Here is a 26183-nt window from a genome sequence, read left to right as displayed (position 1 = left end):
CTCCATGTGGGCTCCAGGACTCTCAACCATGGCTGTGCCTCGGTCACCCAGGGTCAGTGGGAGCTTCCATATAAGAGCACACACACCTGAGCTCTAACCGAGATCTGCTGAAATAAGGACCTCCGGGATGGGGCTTGTACGTCTGTATACAGTCAGCCTCCTGTATCCGTGGGTTTTACATTTGTGGATTCAACCAATCATGGACCCAAGAGATTTGGGGGAAAATTGCATCTTTACTGAACATGTACGGACTTTTAAAATTGTTATTCTCAATGATAGAGTATAACAACTACTCATGTACCGTTTACATTGTATTAGGTGTGATAATAATTAGAGATGATTTGAAGTGAACAGGAGGATGTAAGTTATTTGCAAATACTATGCCATTTTATATCAGGGACTTCAGCACCCTCAGATTTTGGTATCTGAGGGGGATCCTGGAACCAATACCCCACAGATACCAAGGGACAACTCTATTTTGCAGTTACAGGCCAGGCACAGTGGCTCACACCTGTAATCCCAGCATTTTGGTAGGTGAAGGCAAGAGAATCAATTGGGCCCAGGAGTTCGAGACCATCCTGGGCAACATGGCAAAACCCCATCTTTACTAAAAATAGAAAAATTAGCCAGGTATAGTGGCACGTGCCTGTAGTCTCAGCTACTCGTGAGCCTGAGGTGGGAGAATCACCTGAGGTCCAGGCTGTAGTAAGCAGTACGTGGGCCACTGCACTTCAACCTGGGTGACAGAGGCCCTGTCTTGGGGGAAAAAAACAGTTTCCATATGATTGTGTAGCTCAGCTAAGGCTCTCAACCTTGGAAGTATAGAGAATAACCTGGGAGCTTTTAGAGCTTCCAAGGCCCACACTGCCGACCAAATCACGCCAGAATGTCTGAGAGAGGGCAAGACCCAGGCAGCTGATGTTCTAAAGCTCCCAGGTGATTCCGCACATAGCTAGGGTTGAGGGCTCAGCTCTGGGGTCTTTTCTCATGTGCGAAGGATCCTATGCTCTGTAGACTGTGGCTACTGGAACTTTAGTGTGTGTACGGATCTCCTAGGAGTCTGGTTGAGAATGCAGAAGGACTGGAACAGGGCTTCCAAGCCTGCATTTCTAACCAGCTGGTCCGTGGACCACACCAAGAGTCACAAAACTGCAGGAACTAATGACTCTTCGTTTATTGTTTAGCCCTGACAGAGGAAGATAACTGCAGTGAGCCAGGACATTAAACTGAAGGTCCAGGACAGTTAATGGTATTTGGCAGAAGTGGCAGAGCAGGCTTTGTGATTAAAGAGAAAACAAATGTTTGTTTTCCTCCCTGGGTCAGCTAAGGAATGGTACTGACAAGAGGTGTGCTGGCCACACTAAGAGATGAGTGATTAGAAACCTCTGCCCTTCCAGCTGGGCGCAGTGGCTCACACCTGTAATCCCAGCACTTTGGGAGGCCGAGGTGGGCGGATCACAAAGTCAGGAGATGAGATCAAGACCATCTTGGCTAACATGGTGAAACCCTGTCTCTACTAAAATTACAAAAAAATTAGCTGGGTGTGGTGGCGGGTGCCTGTAATCCCAGCTACTTGGGAGGCTGAGGGAAGAGAATCAATTGAACCTAGGAAGCGGAGGTTGCAGTGAGCCGAGATCGCGCCCGTTGCACTCCAGCCTGGGTAACAGAGCAACACTCCATCTGGGAAAAACAAAAAACAAAACAAAAAAAACCTCTGCCCTTCCCATCATCAGCTGAGATCTGGAGTCATTGTTTTAATAGTTGTTATTTTAGGAGAACACAACTGAGTATGCAAATGAACTCAAGATCTCAGGTTGTCCATAGAATGGAGCACTGTATTACAAGATGGTTTCGATCAGCTGCTTGTATTCTTCCATACCCTAAAAACATTTACTAGAGCCTTGCGATGTACCCTGCCTGTTACTGATGGCCATGCAGATTTTCAGGCTGCTGCTTACTCTGTACCGCCTGCCTAGCAACTAGCCTGAACTTAGATTAACATGAAGTTTCATACCACATCAGCTCAAATCTGCTTAGCATAGAAGTAAATTTTCTCCTGTTACTTAAAACACAACTGGGAATTAGTGAACTATGGTGGCAGTTTGCCACCTTTGTAGGCATGAACTTTCAAGGTGTGAATACATACATCATTTAGTAGGAACTACTGGACTTACACATCAAGGCCTCTGTCTCTAGGTCTCTCTCTCACCCCCAGCTTTCTGTTTAAATCAGTCAATCCTCATATTGTGAGCAAATCCAGGAAAGACGGCACATCTAGACTTGCTCATTCTTTCCAAATGGCACATAATAGTCCTATTGATTAACTAAATGCCTCTTAGAAACCAAAACACCCTTGGTTTCTTCAACCTTTAGTTCAGCTGGCTTTGATCATCTGTTCAGTCCCACAGGCTCATAGGGGCACCTCTTTCCTGGCTATACTCCCAGTCTTGACTGTGAGGCTGATGTCGTCCTGGCCACTGGTAAAATCCCTGGCAAGAAAGTGACCAGAAGCTTTCCTCTGACCTCAAAGAGGAGATGAGACCCTGACATTTTTCTTTTTTTGAGACAGAGTCTCGCTCTGTGGCCTAAGCTGGAGTGCAGTGGTGCAATATCAGCTCACTGCAACCTCTACCTCCCAGGTTCAAGCAATTCTCCTGCCTCAGCTTCCCAAGTAGCTGGGATTACAAGCAAGTGCCAACATGCCCGGCTAATTTTTGTATTTTTAGTAGACATGGGGTTTCACCATGTTAGCCAGGCTGGTCTTGAACTCCTGGCTCAAGTGATTCACCCACCTCAGCCTCCCAAAATGCTGGGACTATAGGCATGAGCCACCGCACTTGGCAAATCTTGAGAACTTACTGGGTGCCTGGCACTATGCTAAGTTCTCTTTTTGAACATAGGTACAAAGTCTTATCAATAAATGGTGCTAGAAAAATTGAACATCCACAGGAAGAAAAGAAAAAAGAAAAAACCTTAACTTAAACCTCATGCTTTCTACAAAAATCAACTCAAAATGGATGATTGGCTTCAAATCTAAAACATAAAGCTATAGAACCTGGAAAAAGACCATGGCAGAAAGAAAATCTTCAGGATCTAGGGAAAGGCACAGAGTTTTAGACCTGACACCAAAAGCAAAATCCATAAAAGGAAAAATTGACCATTAGATCTCATCAACATGAAAAGCTTTTGCTTTGTGACAGCCCATGTAAAGAAGATAAAAAGACAAACTACAGACTAGGAGAAAATATTTGGAAATTTTTGGGAGGCCAAGGTAGGCAGATCACAAGGTCAGGAGTTTGAGACCAGCCTGGCCAACATAGTGAAACCCCATCTCTACTGAAAATACAAAAATTAGCCAGGCGTGGTGGCAGGCGTCTGTAATCCCAGTTACTCCAGAGGCTGAGGCAGGAGAATCGCTTGAACCCGGGAGGCGTAGGTTGCTGCAATGAGCCAAGATCGTGCCACTGCACTCCAGTCTGGGTGACAGAGGTAGACTCCATCTCAAAAAAAAAAAAAAAAAGTGTGTAAACCAACAAAGGACTATTCTCTAGAATGCATATAGAAGTCTCAAAATTCAACCATAAAATAACAATCCAGTTAGGAAATGGATTTAACAGACATTTCACCAAAGAAAATATACATTTTAAATAAATACATTTTTAAATGTCCAAAATTGTTAACCATTAGGGAAATGCAAATTAAAAACAACAATGGGATATCACCACACACACATCAGAAAGTCCAGAATAAAAAATAATGACAACACCAAATGCTGGTGAGGATGTGGAGAAACTGGGCCCTCATACAATGCTGATGGGAAACAGCATCTCTGGAAAACAGTTGGACAGTTTCATTACAAACTAAATATGCAAGCCCCATATGACCAAGCAATGACTGTCCTGGACATTGGTCCCATAGAAATGAAGACTTATGTTCACACAAAAGTCTGTACATAAACGTTTTAGCCATAAGAGCAAAAAACTGGAATCAGCCCAAATGTTCTTCAACCGGTGAAAGACTAAGCGAACTGCATGGAATACTACTCAGCAATAAGAAGGAATGAACTTTTCATATACACAAGTTGAATGAATCTCGGGGAATTCTGCTGGATAAAAAAAATCTCAAAAACTTATATACTGTATGATTCCATTTATGTAACATGTTTGAAACGGCAAAATTTTAGAATTGGAGGACAAAGTAGTGGTTGCCGGGGGCTACCGAAGGGGGAGTGCAGGAAGCAGGTGTGTATGGTTATTAAGGGTAACACAAGGGATCTTTGTGGTAATGGAATTGTTCCATATGTTAACTTTGGTAGTGGATGCAGGAACCTACGTAAGTGATAAATGTCTGTAGATCTTAATACACACATACAAGTACAACTGGGGAACTCCAAATTACATCAGTAGATTGTATCAATGTCAATATCCTGGTTATGACATTATACCATTGTTTTGTAAAATGTCACCATTGAGGGAACCTGGGCAAAGTGTACTGCCAACTCTCTGTATTATTTCTTACAACTGCATGTGAATGTACAATTATCTCAGTAAACATTTCAATTAAAAAACATGTAATAAAACTATTCGTAAATGGTATAGATCTGCTAACGAATTCTCTTAGATATACTTAGTGTATTCTGTTGCTTTATGTTTAATTTTAAATTGAGCATTAGGGGAAATGCAGTATATATATATATCAGATTTTTTTTTCAGAGACAGGGTCTTGCTCTGTTTCCCCAGCTGGTCTTGAACTCCTGGGCTCAAGCAGTCCGATTGCCTTGGCCTCCCAAAGTTCTGGGATTACAGGCATGAGCCCCTGCACCTAGCCAGGAATGCAGTATTTTAATTGGAACTCCGCCAACACTTTTATCTAGAGGCGTGTTGCCATTTTTGTCTTCCATAAAACTTTTGTCCCAAGAAAGTCAGGATTACAAAGAATGAGGATGAGAATGTTATGGGTTGCTCTGAAAGGAGAAATTGTAGTTAGGGATGAAAAAAGCAACTCGAAGCACCTTACAGGATCTCAGTCTTGAAGCAGCAGGTAGGCTGAGCTAGAAACAAGGTGGGCAAAGGAATTCCAGATGGAAAGATGGACCATCCACCACCTGTTTTCCAGGTAAGGAAACCAGCTTATAGTCCTGCTTTGCCTTTCAGAGATAGACAGAGGCAAAAGGCAGGAAGTCCTGAGTGCTAGGTGAATATGGTAAGATCTTCCTGGATCTAATTAGCAATTTTTCAGAGATAATGAAGCACTAATAAAGCAAAGTTGTAAATCACCAGCATTCACAAGGGAACCCAAGTGCAAGATTTGGATGGTGCTGGGCACAGCAGCTCACGCTTATGATCCCAGCACTTTGGGAGGCTGAGGCGGGCAGATCACAAGGTCAGGAGTTCGAGACCAGCCTGACCAACATGGTGAAACCCTGTCCCTGCTAAAAAAAAAAATACAAAAATCAGCCAGGCGTGGTGGCACCTGTAATCCCAGCTACTCAGGAAGCTGAGGCAGAAGAAACGCTTGAACCTGGGAGGTGGAGCTTGCAGTGAGCTGAGATCTTGCCACTGCACTCCAGCCTGGGCAACAGAGTGAGACTCCATCTCAAAAAAAAAGAAGAAGATTTAGATGGTTTAGAACGGGGGTCCCCAAACCCCGGGCCATGGAACAGTACCGCTCTGTGGCCTGTTAGGATCTGGGCCACACAGCAGGAGGTGAGCGGCAGAGCATGAACCCTATTGTGAATGGTGCATACAAGGGATCTAGGTTGTGTGTTCCTTATGAGAATCTAATGCCTGATGATCTGAGGTGGAACAGTTTCATCCTGAAACCATCCCCGCCCCGTTCTGGCTGTGGAAAAATTGTCTTCCACAAAACCAGTCCCTGATGCCAAAATGTTTGGGGACTGCTGGTTTGAAACAGCCCATTCCCAGGCCAAAAGAGTAACAAATAGGAAGCACATCCTATTAGCAGAGAGTTGGCCTCAGCATCTTTTATGTGAAGCCAACCAAAGAACGTGCTCAGGAAAATAAAGGCCATAAAGTGGTAGAGACAGACGAGTGATCATTAGAAACACACCTAACTGGCTGGACATGGTGGCTCACGCCTGTAATCCCAGCACTTTGGGAGGCCAAGGTGGGTGGATCACCTGAGGTCGCGAGTTTGAGACAAGCCTGAGCAACATGGAGAAACCCCATGTCCACTAAGAATACAAAATTAGCCAGGCATGGCGGCCCATGTCTGTAATCCCAGCTAATCAGGAGGCTGAGGCAAGAGAATCACTTGAACCCAGGAGGCAGAGGTAGTGGTGGGTGGTGGGCTGAGATCGCCCTATTGCACTCCAGCCTGGGCGACAAGAGTGAAACTCCGTCTCAAAAAAAAAAAAAAAAGAAAAAATCACACCTAATTATACTTGGCATTTACTCTAATATTGTATGACTACTTATCCAGTCAATGATTGATTGCCTATTACATGGCAGGCACTACTCTAGGGACTTGGGTTATATCAGCGAACAGAATACACTGAACAAATTACCTTCCATCACAGAGCTCAATTCTGTGCTTAGTGCTGATTCCTGATCAGGAAGATTCTTAATTACCAGAGCCCAAGAACACATTTCCTTACTGTACGCTTGCGATTCCATGACCCCAAACAGAAATGCAACTCCCTCTGGGGTGAAGCTGGGCAACTGTGCAGGAGCACAGACACAGCACTTCTGACTTAAGAGTGAAGATGATCTTACCCCAGTGTGGTTGCCGAGAAACTTAAGATGGGCAGACTGTCAGGCCTTTGCCTCTGACTTGGACGAGGAAAGTGAGCTCAAAACCAAGGTGAAGAGTTGGCAGTGTGACCCTTGAAGATGATTCAAGTTAGCCTGGGGTACCCTCTCTGTTTTCCACTCCCAAACTGGGATTAACTTTATAATCTTCCATAAATATAGAGACACTGGGGGCTTTCCAATATTAGCCTGGCTAGGTACTATTTCAAGACAAATAACAGCAAGATGGCCTTGCGTTCTAAAAGAGAGAAAGGGAGACAGGAAGCGAATACATCTGGAGATGCATGTTTAGGCAGGAGATAGTCTACAATATGGCCTTGTTCTTAGAACATTAGAGAGATGGGGTTTTTCTCAGCATGCTAAAAATGGTATGCAGATGAAGAGAAAATACTAGGAGGTAAACTGCTGGTCACTGTTTCTGCAAAAAGGCACCTAAAGGTAAGTGAATCAGGCAAGACTCAAGATTGGGCAAATTTGGCCGAGCGTGGTGGATCATGCCTGTAATCCCAACACTTTGGGAGGCCGAGGTGGGTGGATCACCTGAGGTCAGGAGTTCGAGACCAGCCTGGCCAACATGGTGAAACCCTGTCTCTACTAAAAATATGAAAATTAGCCAGGCATGGTGGTGGGCGCCTGTTATCTCAGCTACTTAGGATGCTGAGGCAGGAGAATCACTTGAACCCGAGAGGCGGAGGTTGCAGTGAGCTGAGATCGTGCTATTGCCTTCCAGTCCAGGCAACAACAGCAAGACTCCGTCTCAAGAAAGATGAAAAAGAGTGGGCAAATTTATTACTATGGCCCCCATCGCAGCATTTTTAACCATTTCAAATTTTGAGGTCCCCACAAACCTCAAATGTCTGAGAATAAATATTTAGAATGTCTTTTGAATTTGTTATGGAGAGATTCACCTATCTTTTGTGAACAGTATTATTTTAAAAGTTGAATTTAGTTACCAATGACCCCCAGTGCTTCTGTGTCACATCTGCGATGATAGTTAGTCACTTGCTGTAAATTTAGCTACATTGTATACGTGTGTAGAAAATACAGGTATCTTCTACAACTAAACAGAAACTTTTTGCATGGGTAAAAGAATCTCAAATATGCCAGTCCTTATGGCAAAATTTTCCTGCTTTAGTCAAAGGAAAACAAACACCACAGATATAAAGATCCTTTTTTTAACTCCAGGCTCCACAGAACTGCTCTTAAATGTACAGCTTCCATTCACATTTCTGGTTGTCCCTCAAGTGAGAGGTCAGCTCTGCTACTGACCACTGCAAAGTGAGAAATGGTCTCACCACTTGCAGAAAATGCAAGCCCTTCAGTTTGCTTTCTGAACAACAGTGTTCACGGTTCTGAGATGATTGCCTTAGTCACACCACAGAGCACAGGTTGGACCTTCAGCTGATACCTGGTAGAGTGGGTGTGTAGTGATGAATATATGTGTGAGTGTGTAAGCCAAAGAGTTCCATAAGACCTTCCATAGGGTGCATAAAATAGATGACCTGGCTCCCCAGAAATGGCCCATTTTACTCAACTGTCTTGCTAGTAAACAAGTGAGCCAGGGCTCTCGATCTCAGAATTCGGTTTAGGTCACAAGCTGAGGATGACAAAGGGGACTCCTCCCTCTAGCTCTTTGAAATTTGGGGCAGATGGATGAGACAGAAATTGCCTTTCACAATGGTGGGTCTAAAACCAATATCGTCAATCAATAGCCCCCTTCCCTTCCACTTCCTCCTTTTGAGTTACTTTATCACCTTCCCCCACCTTTAATAATAATTTGTCCAATGAAACACTTTGAGTGGATAAATGACTGTAAATAAAACACTTAGCTGAGCAAGGAAGATCATTTTATAATTAGAAAAGGAAATGCCACGTTTTTCAACATGAAAAAATTAACATTGTCACTTTATTTTGTATTAAAATATGGTCAAAGCACCTCCCTAAGCTTAGCTTGGGCATGAAACTGTGATCATTGGTGTGTGAGCTGCTAAGAGATGTGTGTTAAGTAACTGGATAGGAGAATCTGGTTCTCCTGTGAAAGGTAAAATATAAATGTGGCTTTTATTTGGCTAGTTTGGCTAGCAGAACAGAACAATTCGCTCAGTCAACAGTTACCTAAAATCTGGAGATTTTTAGATTGGCTTTTTTATGACTGAGTCTTTAGAAATTCATGTGTCAATTTTTAATATTTTCACAGAGTTAAGTCACTTTGCATTGGGAATATTTTATCTTTGGAGTGTATCTAGTCTTCTATAAAAATAATACTAGTTTTCTAGTACAAAATTGGGAGAAAGGGGAATACAGAGTATAGTAAAATAATAGACAAATCAGTTTTCTTAGGTATTTATTTACAAAACTCCAATCTTGCCCATACTACAGCATAAGTCCAAAGCTCACTGGGGACCCTTTAAAATGGAAAATATCATTAAAAACATAAGTTATGTATCAAACACAACATCTTTTGTGCATTGATTATTCCCATAAATTTAATTCCATCTCTTTACACTCCCAAATCGGTAATGAGGGAAAACACATTTATTTCTTGGCAACTTTTTTTCTCTTAGCCTCGTTTATACTCTGTTTTAAAATAAGACAAACATCCACTCAAAAACATCCCACCAGTGTGGCAAAAGTTACTCTGCCTGCTTTCCCTAGCATCACAAAAAAAGTGAATTCTACAAGTCTTTCAGACACACTGAAGTCTTTCATTCATACCACAAATTCTGATTAAAGCCAAAACCTATCATTTTCAAAGCACTCCCTTGCAAATGACTAAAAGCAATGTTTTTTCCCCCTTCTTCCTTTAAAGGCTACACTCAAAACATTCACTTGAGAAACTTTCTGAATAGTGGTATTGCCTGGTAAAACACATGCAGCAGACAAAATATCAGATTTCTTTTTCCAGCTGTCCAGAATCCCATTAGTGCCTCTTAACTTCTATCAGTCTTTTGCTATAATTAGGATGGCTTAGGGTTTATCTGGGCCTTTTTTCAAAACCAGATTTCCTTCCGAGCAGCAGCAGCTGTCATGCACAAGTACCCTGATGGTGTTGGGAAACTTATTTTGATTTACATTATGGTATAGCAATTGTGAATGTGAAGTAAAGGAAAAGACATACACGCACACGCACACACACACACGTTCTTTTTATCTCGTAATTTATTCAGAAGAAAAGTCTTACCTGAGGATGATCCCTCCAGGCTGGAACCTGGCTTGTTTCAAATAGAGTATTAACTTGCATGCCTTCGCCCTTGCAATTGGTGTTACCTTCTTTGGAGAGTGAGTCTGTTGAAGTTTGAAGGGTTTTTGCTTCTTGCTCTGCCTGGGTTGAAATAGCACATTCTCCTGCATCAGCATGGGAATTCTGACCAGTCGCTGCTGCTGTGGTGTGAGAAGTCTCTCTTTTATAATTCTGGGGTAGTGGGTGCTTAGCAGATTCTTTGGCATAGCAGAGATGAAGGGTACCTTCTGTTGTACTTTCTCTCAGGTTGGCATTCGGCTTCTTGGGATTTCCCTTCATTCCCAGCTGCCTCACCCTGGCAGGTTTCTGTGAACCCCTCTCGCTCCATAAGTCCTTTCCCCCAACTCTCTTCTCAGCTGCCGTCTCCCAACACTGGCTCATCCCTGCGTTTTCCGACTCACCAGACAAGGGCTTCATCTCTGTCTCTTTTACTGATTCATCCATGTTGAGCAGATTGTCACTGGTAAATTCCTCTCTTGCTTGGTGGCTGTCTCTGGTTTCTCCTTGAATTCCTGGATAATCATTTTCAGCAGCCTCAGGAGCAGTGGGGAGTTTATATCTCCCCTGTTCTGTCACTGAAGACGTCCCATCCTGGTGAGGTCCCAAAGTGAGAGTCATCCCTGTTTGTGGGAATGAGGGACCGTGCTTGCAGGCTCTGCCACTCCTCACCCCAACTTCTTGGGGTTGTGAGTGATGACCACAGAAGCCAGCAGTGGCAACCATAGGCCCAGCGTCACCTGACACCTGAGGTCCACAACCCATTCCACTGAGGAAATGCTCACACCCACCCAGGCAATGCTCACCGAATTCCATCTCTTCGTCATTGCTTTCTAATAAAAAAACATGCTCAGTTCCCAGCAGGTTCCTTTGCCAAACTGCATTAGAGTAATCCGTCATAACATCGGAACATTCCAGATACTCCAGGTCATCATCTGAAAACTCCTTGGTGTAGGTTAGGGTTATCTCTGGGCAAAGTTCATAGTCACTGTCAGAGTCTTCACTGGAAACCTGTGGGCTGGGTTGTTTCTTGGCCACGGCATTGTCACCCGGGTAAATGTGTGCAGTTGCCTCAGACAGTGGGAGACTGAGGCTAATGTATTTCTGTACTTTGGGACTTTGCTGACTGGAGTGTAAGCCTTCATCATGAGGGCCATCATTGTTCAGGCCACCATCCGAGAACTTGGATGCTGTGGAATGCACAGTCTTGTGGCAAAGTCTATCTTGTTTTTCATAAACATGACTTGAATTAAGAAAAAGCAACGCATCTGCAATTTCTTCTGTGTTACTTGGATCATAAGCCTCTCCAGGGTGCCTTGTTCCTTTGACACCCAAGGGATTTTCAGAACTGGACACACTAATGTCAAGATTGCCCAGTGACTGGAGGGAGAGTGAATGGTTGGACCTGGGAGTGCCTGGGGAGATGCTTTCTTCTTCCTTATAAAGATGTTCCTTCTCATCAATCTGATTTGCACTTTCTTCTTCACATGTCCCTGTTTCATGTTTCCAACCTGTGTCCCTGTCATCTTCCAGGTTAGGAGACAGTTGTGGGTCCTCTGATGAGCACTCAACCTCAACGGAAGCAGAACAACAGATCATTCCAAAAGAGTTTTTAGCCGAGATTTGATAGACAGCAGCATCATTTTTGGTACAGCTAGGATGAAGAGAATATACAGGTAAGTGTGCCACATTTGGACATGGATGCCAACATTTTCAAACCATGGCACACAGAGAAAATGACCATAGTTTTAGTGCATGTTCAAGGAGATCTATGATCTCCCTGGAAAAGAGTTTGTGGCCAAAGGCAACTGACCTCCGGTGCCCCTAGTGCTGAGAATCCTAGGCGCTCAGCATCCTCCCTTGAAACTTTCCTCAACACTGCCTCAAATGGAAAATGCTGAGGATTGCGTCATGGCAGTTTACAAACGCCATGGCAATGTCAGGAAATTACCTTATATGGTCTAAGAGGGGGAGAAACCCTCAGTTCCAAGAATGGTCCACCCCTTTCTTAGAAAACTCATGAATAATCCACCCCTTATTTAGCATATCATCAAGAAATAACCATAAAAATGAGCAACCAGCAGCCCTCAGGGCTGCTCTGCCTATGGAGCGTCATTCTTTTATTCCTTTATTTAAAAAAAAAGAAAATGCTGAGAATTACTTAGATGAATGGGGAAAATATTTATATTCTAATTTCTTCTTTTGCCTTTTACATCATTTTATATTATGGAAATTTGATAAAGCATTGTTTTTCTAGAGTGAGACATTGTACATGAATAAGTAAAATATCAATTCTTCATGTGGTGGAATAGCACAGAGAACCCTCAAATCTTTGGAAGACCTTGCTAAAAGGGTGTCATTTTTGCCAGAGGCCATAAAGATAAATACCATGATAGGACTACGTATGTGAAGGACAGTGCTGTTTCCTTTGTAATTTAATGTGATTAAAAGTCTAAACCACAGCCTGTGAGCTCCACTGGCTGGAAACCCAGGTCCACACGCCATTCTGACCTGCATAGATCAAGTCAGATTTCAGCTTTGGCCCAGCAGGGGAGGAATAGAATCCTGGATCGGACTGCTTTCTCAGTTCAGGATGGATGGTACTCCTGAGACTCCTCCCATTGTGGATCAGAACCACAAGGAGCCTGCAGCCTGACATGCTTTACTGGGTCCTTTCCCACTGGAACCCTTCCCCAGACACTGCAATCCCAATAAAAACTTGTTACCTGTGTTTTGTATGTTTCACCCTTATTAATCTCATTTGACCTCATTGTAATTGTAATATGGCTGACCTCATTGTATGCATCAGCCAACCCAGAAGTCAACAATCATTTTTAGAAGGCAGGGGCTGTGGGTCTGGCTTGGTCCGAGAGGTAATGCTTAGATCTTTATTGACTGTTCTTTGTGTGAAATACACACAAATATCTAACCTAGGAAGGGTCTGTGTGAGACACAGACAGATATAACATGGTCATCTTTTCTCTTCCCCACTGAAGGGACCCTTGCCTCTACAATCCTATACGTCCTCATAAACCCTCAAGTGGTAGTCCCAGCTCACATATGTCTCATTTTCAGAAGTCAAAGACATCTAATCCCAATTTCAATAATGTCTTGTTGAGTTGGCAACCTGGCTCCTGGGTAGAAGCCATTCAGGAGTGGCTGAGATTGGCCAAGCTTGACCCATGGCTGATACTGGGCTTTGCCTTGGCCAACAGCACACATAGAATAAAATTTAAGGCAACTTTCTGGAGAAAACAATACCTGCACTCCTGTGTATTTCACTAAGTTATTCTGAGGTTTAAATGAGAAGATCAATGTTAAGGGACTTTGCAAAGAAGAAATGTTATACCAGAGGAATTCTCCAAGAAGGTGGCAGTGCCAAGACCAAGTTACCTCTGGTGCTCAAGAATCATGCAGAAGAATCATCAGAGAACTCTGTTTAAAATTCTTGAAGCAGAATCACTAGGTCAAGGGCCTGAGAATCTGCTTTTAAAGATTTCAAAGCCATTCTGATGCAAATTGTCCTTGGCCTACCCTTGGAGACATCCTCATCCTCATCACTGTCAATTAGGCTTAGGGCTCCGCAGTTCAAGCAGACTCTTCTCAGATGAAGAAAAATGCCTGTTGCTACAGTTTCACATCATCCACATTGTTGGCAAAAAAAAAAAAAAAAAAACTGTGAAATATTTAAAGAGGTTTATTTTGAGCCAAACATGAGTGACCACGGCTGGGGCACATCCTCAAGGGGTCCTGAGAACAAGTGCCCGAGGTAGTCAGCTTTTACAGTTTGGTTTTACACATTTTAGGGAGACAGAAGTTACAGGCAAAGACATAAATCAATACATGTAAGGTGCATGTTGATTCAGCCCAGAAAGGTGGGACATTTTGAAGTGGTGAAGGCAAGGTTACAGGTCATAGATGGATTCCAAGATTTTCTGATTGGCAATTGGTCAGAAGAGTTAAGCTTTGCCTAAAGAGTCGAAGCCAGCAGAAAGAAATTGTTAAGATAAGTGAGTTGTGGAAGCCAAGGTTCTTGTATGTAGAGGCAGCCCCTAAGTAGCAGGTTCCAGAGAGAATAAATGGTAAATGTCCTCTCTGGACCTTAGAAGGTGTCAGATTCTCTCCTGAATCAGGAGAAGACCTAGAAAGGGAAGGAGATTCACTACAGAATGCAGATTTCCTCCCACCAGAGTATGGCTTTGCAGCGCCATTTAAAAATATGTCAAAGAAATATATTTTTAGAGTCAAATACTTTGATTTTCTTTAGGACCTGCTCTTTGTTATGGGATGCTATACCAGAATCAGTTTGAAGTTGAGTATCTTCCTGCTACAGAGTTTGCTGTGAGTCTTATGATCTCTATGTTAATGTCAGTGGTGGTCAGTTGTGCCTAAACTCCAAAGAGAGGAGGGTATAATGAGGCCCGTCTAACACCCTTCCTGTCATGTCCTGAACTAGATTTTTAGGTTTCTTAGGGATTCCCTTGGCCAAGGGATGTGAGGGGGGTACGGCTTAGAATTTAATTTTTGATTTTTTATAACACTGTCTTCTTCATGAACATTTTCAATTAATTCCTGGATATTTGGCCTCTGTTAAGAACTGACAGAGAGCATAAAAAAGCACTACAAGCTGAGTACAGTGGCTCACACCTGTAATCCCAGCAATTCAGGAGGCTGAGGTGGGAGGATCAGTTGAACTCATGAGTTCAAGACCCACCTGGGCAACATGGCAAAACTCCATCTCTACAAAAAATTTAAAAATTAGCCAGGCATGGTGATACACACCAGTAGTCCCAGCTACTCCAGCCTGGGTGACAGAGCAAGACTTTGTCTCAGAAAAAAGAAAAAAAGGCAGAGGGGCTGTGGCAGGGTAGGGTAGGCAGTATGGACTACTGGGAAATCCCAAGTAATTTTGATATCCTGACCTATCCAGTCCACGAGCCCTCTGCAGAGAAACCACTTCCCTGGAAGGTACCATGATTTGTGTAGAAGAGAGAGAAAGGAAGAAAAGAAGGCTGAGAGGCACAAGGGGCAGTAAAGCAGTAAGAAATCAGGAGAGGTGGGGAGCAGAGATGATTCTCAAGAATCAAGGAGAGAAAACAAAAAGAATTTTAGAAAAACGTAGAGAAAATCTTTGGGTTAAATATACTCTATTTAAATTCTTAACGACTAAATAAACAGATGGGAGATTGTCATAATTTTGTGATATATAATTTTATGAAACATGTGTTTTAGTTGATAAGAGATTTATAATCCATCCTAAGTACAGTAAATAAAGAGAAAAGGGAACTGGATTAAGTGTAATTAACTTCTCACTGGCTAATGAATGCCTTTGAAAGAGTTATGATTTGTGGCTGACACGTCCTTGCTAATTATCTCAAAGCATCCTAAAGAAGAGGGGAAGAAAGTCGGGCAAGGAAGCCAGCATCTGCTGGGTGCCTCCTACATTAAACAATGTCTTCCTCCTCCCTGTGTGCACAACTGAGGCTCAAAGGAGTTATTTCCCCAAAGTGACAAAGTCGGAAAGCCATAGAGCCGGGATAAGAGCCTTCCGCCCTGGTTGTCTGGCTCTGTGGATGCTGTTAGAAAACTAACATTACCAGAAAGGAAATGACACAGTATAGAGAGATCATTCTGCAAATAAAGTGTTTCTGTCCTAAGTCTTCATCTTGATCAGCCAAATGGCAGACTTGCATAGAGTGATGGGCACCGTGGTGCCCAGCGTTATGTTGCGAGGTGCAGTGGAGTGAAGGAGATGCCTGAAATATCATGTCCAGCTTCCAAATGGCTAAAAATTGACTGAAGGAAATAGTATTAATTTTCCAGAGAACCTTGTAGATGAGGTCTGTGCTAAGGTGCACAGAACAGACTGGATGGGAAAAAGGAATTCAGAGAAGGGACTCCAGAGGTAGCAGTTAAAATGGTATTAGCAGGGTCGGGGTGTAGAATCTTTGCAGGAGGCTGGCAGAGAGAGCTGCGTGCCCCACAGTGATTTGACTGGAATGCAAAACCATCCAGGAAGAAATTCCCTGAACAATTAATTGAATTCCCTCCTTGCATATCTTTTCTTTCGGCGGAGGGAAGCAGTAACATTCCTCTCCCCTGCTGTAAAAGTCTTGCTTGAATTCTCTGGGTTCTTTCTAAATTAATCATTTCCTTATTAAAGAAAAAGAAGTCCATGGTACCTTAAATGAATGAAGCTTCTTCTGAGTTTGAACCCCCAGAAATGGTCTAAACCAGAAAGTCTGAAAACATTTTGGTATCAAGACTCTTTAATACTCTTAAAATAATTGAGGACTTCAAAGAACTTTCATTTATATGGGTTATATCTCTCAATAGTTACCACATTACAGTTAAAACAAAATTTTTAACAGTTAATTTTAAAATAACAAGAATAAATTCATTGCATATTAGCATAAATCATGTTTTTATAGAAAACATATTTTTCCAAGACAAAGCAACATTTCATGAGAGTAGTTTTATTTTAAGCGTCTTCATATGCCTTTAATATCAAGCTTAACAGAAGATGGTTGGATTTTTGTATCTGTGCATTCAGTGTGATACAATACATGGTTTTGATTAATACACGTAGAAAAGCTGGCCTGACACATAAATGTGTTGGAAAAAGAAGGAATATTTTAATAACCTTTTCATCTGATTGAAGATATTCTGATTTGATATACATGAAGATTAGTTACAGTGTGGAATCTGAAACCACATCAGTGAACTTTCTATACTTGTTACATAAAATCCATCATTCTATGTTGCTTTTTTATTTTTGAGACAGTCTTGCCCTGCCTCCCAGGCTGGAGTGCAGTGGCGCAATCTTGGCTCACTGCAACCTCTACCTCCAGGGTTCAAGTGATTCTCCTGCCTCAGCCTCCCAAGTAGCTGGGACTACAGGCATGTGCCACCATGCCTGGCTTATTTTTGTATTTTTAGTAGAGATGGGATTTCACCATGTTGGCCAGGCTGGCCTCAAACTCCTGACCTCAGGTGATCCGCCTGCTTTGGCCTCCCAAAGTGCTGGGATTAGAGGCCACCATGCCCAGCCCTATATTGCATTTTAAATGCATCTTTTACCCATGCAAGATTTTGTAACATCATACATTGGTCATTTGGAAAAACTTGGCTCATGAGATCTTCCAAATATTAATACACTTTATTAAATATAACTTTTTAAAACCACATTTATTAATATTACCACTGATCTTATCAGAATAATTTTAAAGTATTAGAAACTGTTAAGCTTTTGATGAAGGGCACAAGTTTTCCAAAATTCTACTTAGGGAAATAATATGAATGTTAATTTATCAGAGAACAGTGTAAATCAAGTCTGTGCTAAGTTGTATGGTAGAAAGTATAAGCATGGAGGATATGAGCAAGAAGGTCAGAGGAAGCATCCCTGAAAATTCTCACTGCTATAAATGCAACAAGAACACTGGCAAAACTTGTCTGAATCAACTTTTTCAGGGCTCTGAAAATTAAAGGCAATCTGGGGAGCCTTTATTCAAGAAAAATGACTGAATCTCAGAACAGTTTTCTGGTGCTTTAACCCGCCCTAGTTCTATTCCCCCATAACCAGCTCCACAGTAGTCTTGAAAACCAAGACTCCACAATCACAGTGAAAACAGCCTGGCAGCAGCTTGAGGGGGCAGGACACAGTTGGGGCTCCTTCAAATCTCCATACGCAGAGTTGTCATTATTTGACCTGTCTAGTAATTCCCTGGAAGACCCCACTCACAAGACTGTTTTTGTGTGATCTGACTTAGAGTTCACCCAGCAAAAATAACTTTTCACTAGGGGCATTTGTATTAATTTAAAAAAAAAAAAAAAAAGGCAATTGTTTAACACCATGGCTGCTTGAGGCAGTAGATAATAACTGGGTTAAACAATAGGGGAACCAAAAAGGTTAAAAGGGAAAGCTGGGAATGAGATGCCCATAGGCGTCATTGAAAAGCTGAGACATTTTCCTGGGGATCTAGGAGGCAGGCCATGCACATGCATAAGGCTGTGAGCAGCCTTCCTAAGCACGTCCAGTGCACATGCTTAGGAAAGACCTGAGAAAATTCTGAGCTCTCACCTCTAACTGACCTTAAGGCTTTCTACTAGCAGGAAGTGAAGGCTAAGGCAGAGTTGTCATTTGCCTGGCTGAGTGTGAAAGCATGCTTCATACCCCTACATGCACACACAGCCCCTCAATAAACCGAGAGACCTATTGGTTCCAGGCACCTAAGGAAATCTCTGTCCATTCATTAGCTGACTAAGCTAACTCAGTAGAAACTTCAGGGGCCACAGACAACAAAGAATTCGTTCAGAAAAGTCACTAAGCAAGCAAACAATAAGCCCTGGGAAGGTGGGAGAATCTCATTTCCAGAGTTGCCACATTACATTGTTTAAAATGTCCAGTTTTCAATAAAAATTATGTGACATGCAAAGAAACAAAGTATGGCCTGTACACAGAAGAAAAAGCAATCGATAGAAATTGTTCCTAGACTTGCTGGACCAAACTTTAAATTATCTATTTTAAATATGTTCAAAGAAATAAAACCATGTCTAAAGAGCTGAAAAAAAGTATGAGCATAGTGTTTCAATAAAGACATATAAATTATACATACAAACTAAATAGAAATTCAGAAATTTAAAATTACAGTAACTGAAATAAAAAATTCACAAAAGGGCTCTACAGCAGATTTGGGCAGATGGAATAAGAATCAACAAACTTGAAGAGGTCAGTTGAGATTATCCAATTGTAGTAACACAAAGAGAAAAGAATATAGAAAAATAAAGAGTTCTGGAGCCCGATGGTATACCAGCTTACAATATATACATAATGAGAGTCCCCATAGGAGAGAAGATAGAGGAAAAAACAGAAGGAACATTGGAAAAAACTGGAAGTCCCTAGTTCAGAGAAGGGACTGCAATGACAGCTTGCAAGTTTGGATTTTATCACTGGCAACACATACTTTTAGTTTTCCTTGAAGTGGCAGGCTTGTTTTGTTCTTTTTTCAGAAAATGTCTGCCAAATACCCAAGGCTGAATAACCATCATTTGTCCGTTATTCTTTTGAGTAAAAATTATAATCCATGAAAGAAGTGGCTAGTTCAGCTTGCGACTTAAGCAATCATGCAGAAGCTTGTCCTCAAGATGTTCATCATCTAAGAAAATCCAGCAGAGGTGCTCTGTATATATTTCCCATTTTATTACATGGAGTATTAAAAGGGCTACTGAGTTATCAAGATTTAACAAAAATCCCCTATTTTTACTGATGCATAAAGGACATTAAAAGGGCTACCGAGTTATCAAGATTTAATAAAATTACCCCATTTTTACTGATGCATACAGGACATTAAGTAAAACTTTGGTTTGTTGTTTTTAACTGTGGCTGTATGGAAATGCAGAATTCTATGGCAACTAATATGGTTCGGGACCACTGCCATGATTCATGCTAAGCCACCAACAGACTTATACCCTTCATTGCTTTTTACCATGAGTGTACATTTCAACACAGTGAAAAGGGCAAAAAATGTTTGAATTTTTTTTTAATTTTTAAGTTCTGGGGTACATGGGCAGGATGTGCAGGTTTGTTACATAGGTAACGTGTGCCATGGTGGTTTTCTGCACCATCAACCCATCACGTAGATATTTAGTCCAGCATGCATTAGCTACTTTTCCTAATGCTCCACCCCTCACACCACTCCTCCCCAACCCCCATCCACTGACAGGCCCCAGCATGTGTTGTTCCCCTCCCTGTGTCCATGTGTTCCCATTTTTCAGCTCCCACTTATAAGAACATGTGGTTTTTGGTTTTCTGTTCCTGCATTAGTTTGCTGAGGAAAATGACTTCCAGCTCCATCCATGTCCCTGCAGAGGACAGGATCTCATTCCTTTTTATGGCTGCATAGTATTCCGTGGTGTATATGTACCACATTTACTTTATCCAGTCTATCATTGATGGGCATTTGGGTTGATTCCATGTCTTTGCTATTGTTATTGGTGTGACAATGAACATATGTGTGCACATATCTTTATAATAGAATAATTTATAGTCTTTTGGGTTTATATCTAGTAATGGGATTGCTGAATATGTTTGAGTATTTTTAGGATAACATTTGTGACCCTGAGGATCCCTAAAAGGGTGTTAGGGACTTCCAGAAGTCCAAGGAACACACTTTGAGAATCATTGATTTAAGCTATTCACCAAGAGAAGCCTGGATACACTGTCACAGCAGAACAGCTAGCTTTTGCACCCTGGAAGATGGGCATTAGCATGGAGGGGTCACTGCTTTGCTTGGTTTGTTCATTTGTGTATCCTCTTAGGCTGATGACATAACCTCTGTGGTTTTTCTTGCTTGTTGCAAATAAAGAAAGACGGGGAAAGAAGACCTACGTCTGGGCTCCACTTCCAGAGATTTCTGATTCAATGCTTAATACATGGGCCTATCTAATTTAATTTTGGGCAGGAGGAGGGTGGTTCCATCAATTCTGGAAGAGCTAATCCTAAAAGTTCTTTAGGATTCAGCCAACTTAGCATGATTTTGTGCTTTGGGAACAAGGATTAGAAATATGAGTAAAAACTAAGCAGGACAAGAATCCACAGGACTAGTAACCCTATCAAAGAGGAATATGAAGACAAGAGGTTGGGGAACAGAATGAAACAAGTAGAAAAGGAAGACATAAGCAAACAATTTTTTTCTAGCTACCAGCACAATATAGCCGTCAAAATGATATACTTTTTAGTCTCTACATTTCAATCGTCATCATCTTGTTCATCATCATTCTTATCCTCATCCTACCCTAAGGGTCATGTGCATTATTTCATACATCTACTTATTGACCATTAAGGTGGGTGATTCCACCAGCAAAAATAAAAATAAAATCAGTAATCTCATGTGGCCTGAAAAGTGGATAATCCTTTATTGCCTGCCCTGAGGTCATTTTCCTGCTCCCAACAATATTAAAATTGCTGAAACTCAAACTGCTACTTGAGCAGGTGCCCTGAAGACAGGGTTCATAGAAGAAGCAGCTGAAGTATTAGCTAGAGGTAAGATTTGGAATTCTCAGCCAGGTGTGTTGGCTCATGCCTGTAATCCCAGCATTTTGGGAGGCTGAGGCACGTGGATCACTTGAGGTCAGGAGTTTGAGACCAGCCTAGGCAACATGGTGAAGCCCCATCTTTACTAAAAAATACAAAAATTAGCCAGGTGTGGTGGCACATGCCTGTAATCCCAGCTACTTGGAAGGCTAAGGCAGGAGAGTCACTTGAACCTGGGGGGGTGGAGGTTGCCGTGAGCTGAAATTGCACCACTGCACTCCAACCTGGGTGACAGAGCGAGGCTCCATCTAAAACAATAAAAAAAAAAAAGATTTGGAATTATCTCTGGAATTTAGATGCTATACAACCACCACTTTGCACCACAGACATTCCATTTTATTATGCATTCCACTTTCCAGTGAAAGAAAACAAGATCAGGAAACACGAGGTCTGTAGCGTCTTCACCCTTTCAGCCAGGAATGCGGGGGGAAGGAGGTCTCTGAAGCTCCCCCTCCTGTGGCTGTGAGTGTTTCGAGCCTTCCTTCCCACTGCAGCAGGGAGGGGGAAGAGGGCTCCACTCAATAAATAATCACACGATGACATCCGTGTCCTTTCCTTGGCCACAGCACCAGGTGAAGGTCATCATATTTTCTTAAGCCAAGTGTCTGTATTTTATTACCTGACAGCTGCTATCAATAATCACATTAATAACTGAAGGAATAGGAAAGACTTTGGTCTTTCCCAAGCTCCAAAGCTGTGTTTGTCCTGGAGATGGAAGAATTCTCTGAATTTCTTGATCATATTTTCTACAAGTAACTTGATACCTTTCAAAACAATGAGGAGATTCCTCACACATTTACCAATTTATTCAGTTATTTATTCAACAGATTGGTTGAACCACACACCTAAAGAGCTGAAAGGGACTTCAGAGCTGTGTCTCTCCCAGGCCGGTTCTTAGCCACCTGCCTTCTTCCCCAGTTCTGCTCTCTATCACCAGGGCTGACCCCTGAAGCTGCAACACCCCAGCTCCCATGACTGCTGGCTTCTTGCTGTGTTTGACCAAAGAGAGACAGTACATCGGGGGGTGGGAAGGGAAGAAAGAAGAAATCATCTCTTCCGTAGTTCCAGGTCCCATGGGACAGCCTACCAGAGGTCCAGTTTCTGCCCTGTGGCCTGTGACCTGGAACTGCAAGTCTTGCCTCCTCCCTTTGTCTCTGCTGCCCAGGAGATAGTGGCTCTGGGTGACCTCACTGTTCCCTGTTGGCTGTCATCTGTGCAACCCTGCACTAAATGCTTCAAAATGGTTTTTGTCTTCCTGATTAGACCCTAACAGATACAGGAATTGGAACTATGTTACAGATATTGGAACTGAGGCCCAGAGAAGATGTGACATGTCTTAAGTTATATGGCCAAAAAAATGATAGGAAACGTCCACCATGTCTACCATGTATAAAGCATTGTGTTAGCCACTATGTGGATGATAAAGAGGTGAAGTTCGTAGGCTCTTCTCTCGGGAGCCTCCCATCCAGTAAGGGAAATGACGTGTCTATACAAACAGCTATAATACAGGACAGTGTGTGCCAGGCACCATTAGCAAGCATACCAGTTGTAAGGATTCAGGTGTTGGGGGCGTGCAAGATCATGAAGGGAGGTTTCCTGGAGAGCTCAGCAGCTGAAGCAGACCAGGAAATACAGGGCGGGATTTTGGCGGGAAAGATGACGTGTGTCTGTGGTTGGTGGAGGGGTGATCGTTCCAGGCAGAAGGAATAGCCTAAATGTGGAAGGAGGTAGGAAAGAAAGCTTCAGGCCCTCCCAGGAAACAATAAACCATTTTTAATTTGGAACTTGGGGGAGTGGTAGACGGGAGGGTAGGGTAACTGCATTGTTCGCTGTTTAAACAGGACACTTCAGAGAGTGAAAAGGGGCTCCTTTTTTTTTTTTTTTTTTTTTTTTGAGACGGAGTCTGGCTCTGTCGCCCAGGCTGGAGTGCAGTGGCGTGATCTCGGCTCACTGCAAGCTCCGCCTCCCGGGTTCACGCCATTCTCCTGCCTCAGCTTCCCAAGTAGCTGGGACTACAGGTGTGCACCACCATGCCCGGCTAATTTTTTTGTATTTTTTTAGTAGAGATGTAGTTTCACCGTGTTAGCCAGGATGGTCTCGATCTCCTGACCTTGTGATCCGCATGCCTCGGCCTCCCAAAGTGCTGGGATTACAGATGTGAGTCACTGTGCCCGGCCTGAAAAGGACCCTTAATACATCAAAGCAACAGGCAGAGACTGGGGCCATGCTGGAGAAACTAAGGCTGGCCCAGGTGAATCAAGAGATAGGGTCACCTGCCAGGAGGTGGCTCAGCCCAGATCATGGAAGGTTTTCCATCCCATACTAAGGGGTTTAGACTTCAGGTTCCAGTTCACTGGGAAGCAAATAAAACAGTTATATAGAAAGGGATGGAAAATAATTCTGTAAGATCCTAACCACGTTTTATACCACAGACCGGGGATGAGGAGCAAACGCTCTTGCTCTCCATATCTGATATGATCTGTGGCCCCCAAATGAGCAGGAACACCCTGTTCTCCCATGTGTCCTGCTGGACCTACAACCATACATGCTTAGCACACTGCATGGGACTTGAGAAGGGAAACAAGAAATTAGTAGAAGACTTGCTTCCTTCCCCAGAGATGAGACTTTTGGGTATCAAACGGAGCAGTATGTGATTTGCAAACTCCAGTGTCATTGAATTCCAAAAGGCACAGCTGAGGCAGCCAGTGCTTCTGGTGGTTAGGAGGGGAGAGGTCACAGTGGCCTGGGCCTTAGGAAATGAAGCCAGGAGCACAGAACTTGAGCCCGGCAGGGAAGAATTACATTTTGGCTGGGTGGGAAGAGGGGAGGGCATTCCTGGCAGATGCACCAGAGCTGGAATGATCAGGTCATGTGTAAGGGACAATAAAGCAATGAGCTGAGGTGGGATTCGCAGGAGGTAGGGCTGGGGGAGAGGGCCATAAAGAACAGGGGCAGTGGGTGGGAAGCAGCTCCCGTGTGGAGGGTACAGAATTCTATCCAGGAGCACTGTGAGTGTGTGAACTGCAAGGGAAAGTTTACTTTTCTTCTTCACCCAAGAGCAATTGGGAGCAGATTGCAGAGGCAGCTGGCAAAGTCAGTAAGTACTGCATAGTGGTTAAGGGACAGACTTAGCAGCGAGTGTGCCTGGGTTCACATGCCGGCCCATCTGCTGGGCAGCGTTGAACAAACCACTTGACAGCTCTGGACAATGGCTGAACCGACATCAACCCGGTGACATGAGGATTAAGGGAGTTAACTCCTATAAAGTGCTGAAAGCAAAGCCTGGCACACAGTAAGACTAAATCAGTAGTTCTCAGCCCTGGCTGAATGTGCAAATGACTTGGAGCGCTTTGTAAAAATATCAGTGCCAGAGGATTTTTAAGGCAGGGAGATAACTGTTGATTCTACAAAGGTAGATACATGTCATGACACCTTTGTCCAAACCTATAGAACGGACACCAAGAGTGAACCCTCATGTAAACTATGGACTTGGGGTGATGATGTGTCAGTGTGGGTTCATGGATTGTAACAAATGTACTATGCCGGACAGAAGGTATGTGGGAATTCTCTGTGCCTTGTGCTCAATTTTGCTGTGACCCCAAAACTACTCTAAAAAATAAAGTCTCACGCCTGTAGTCCCAGCACTTTGGGAGGCCAAAGCAGGCGGATCACGAGGTCAGGAGTTCAAGACCAGTCTGGCCAACATGGTGAAATCCCGTCTCTACTAAAAATACAAAAATTACCTGGGTGTCGTGGCATGCGCCTGCAATCCCAGCTACTTGGGTGGCTGAGGCAGGAGACTCGCTTGAACCCGGGAGGTGGAGGTTGCAGTGAGCTGAGATTGCTCCATTGTACTCCAGCCTGGGCGATAGGGAGAGACTCCATCTCAAAAATAAATAAATAAATAAAAAGGCAAAAAAGGCCAGGTGCGGTGGCTAACACCTGTAATCCTGGCACTTTGGGAGGCCAAAGTGGGTGGATCACCTGAGGTCAAGAGTTTGAGACCAGCCTGGCCAACATGGTGAAACCCCATCTCTACTAAAAATACAAAAATTAGCCAGGTGTGGTGGTGCACACCTGTAATCCCAGCTACTTGGGAGACTGAGGCATGAGAATCGCTTGGACCTGGGAGGCAGAGGTTGCAGTGAGTCGAGATCGCACCATTGTACTTCAGCCTGGGTGACAGAGCAAAAACTCCATCTCAAAAATAAAAATAATCTGAAAAAAATACCAGTGCCAGGACCCCACCTCTTCCCCACACCAAAAAAAAAAAAAAAAAAAAAAAAAAAAAAAAAAAAAAAAAAAAAAAAGTCACAATTAAGCAGCATAATGGGGTGAAACCTTCACCATCAGGTTTTTTTTTTTTTAAGGCTTCTAGGCTATTCCTTTGGGCAGCCAGTGCTCAGAAGCACTGAACTAAATAAATGGACATGGATTCTTGTACAATAGCAAACACATCAGGGAACAGGCACATTTGTAGTAGAGCCAGGATCTTTTCCTGGGGATGCGTGGGGAGCGGTTTCCTGGCTGCCACTTGGTGCAGAAGCTCTGCACTTTCAATAGCTTTCTAAGCCTCTTGGAGCAACACAGACCCACCAGAGATTCTTTGAACAAGAAACAGGCAAACTGATTTCAGAAAGGAAAAAAATCCTGTGGCATTACTACCACCATGCTTAGTTAATAGATGACTGACGCTTCTTATCAAAAGAAAACTGAAAGTTATCTGGAAACAATTACCACCCAAAGCACCTAACAGGCCACCAAGTGAGCATAATGTCCCAGAAATCTTAAGGAGCATTGTGACAATATACCAAAACAATTGTAAGTTTGAACTGTAAATCTATTCTCTAAATCTATAAGGCCCGTCATCTTCGAGCAGGACTAAGATGAATGCTCCATTAGACAAGCCACGGTGGGCAGCCCCAGCTCTCAGCAGCACAAACATCCCTGGCCACAGGGGCCCAGAGCTCTGCTAATTCATCAAACACCCAGCACGCCCCAAGCCAAACTGTGGATGTCCCTATCCAGACTCACTTCTTGTCTTCACAAAACTGCAATTCCATTCTACCAGTTGCTCAGGCCA

The 26183-nt window shown here is 43.1% G+C and overlaps 1 protein-coding gene across 1 annotated transcript in view; it reads right to left on the bottom strand.

Annotated features, from left to right (window-relative positions):
• ALPK2 (alpha kinase 2) overlaps positions 1–26183 on the bottom strand; it is a 148391-nt gene that overhangs the window by 88521 nt on the left and 33687 nt on the right. Inside the window, exon 4 of the mRNA XM_017890519.1 lies at positions 9952–11662. Within this exon, the coding sequence (XP_017746008.1) occupies positions 9952–11662 (1711 nt within the window). The remainder of the gene's footprint in view (positions 1–9951; positions 11663–26183) is intronic.

The sequence above is a fragment of the Rhinopithecus bieti genome, unplaced genomic scaffold (genome assembly GCF_001698545.2).
Source record: "Rhinopithecus bieti isolate Rb0 unplaced genomic scaffold, ASM169854v2 scaffold_17861, whole genome shotgun sequence".
Taxonomy (NCBI): Eukaryota; Metazoa; Chordata; class Mammalia; order Primates; family Cercopithecidae; genus Rhinopithecus; species Rhinopithecus bieti.
This window is presented reverse-complemented; position numbering and strand designations above follow the sequence as displayed.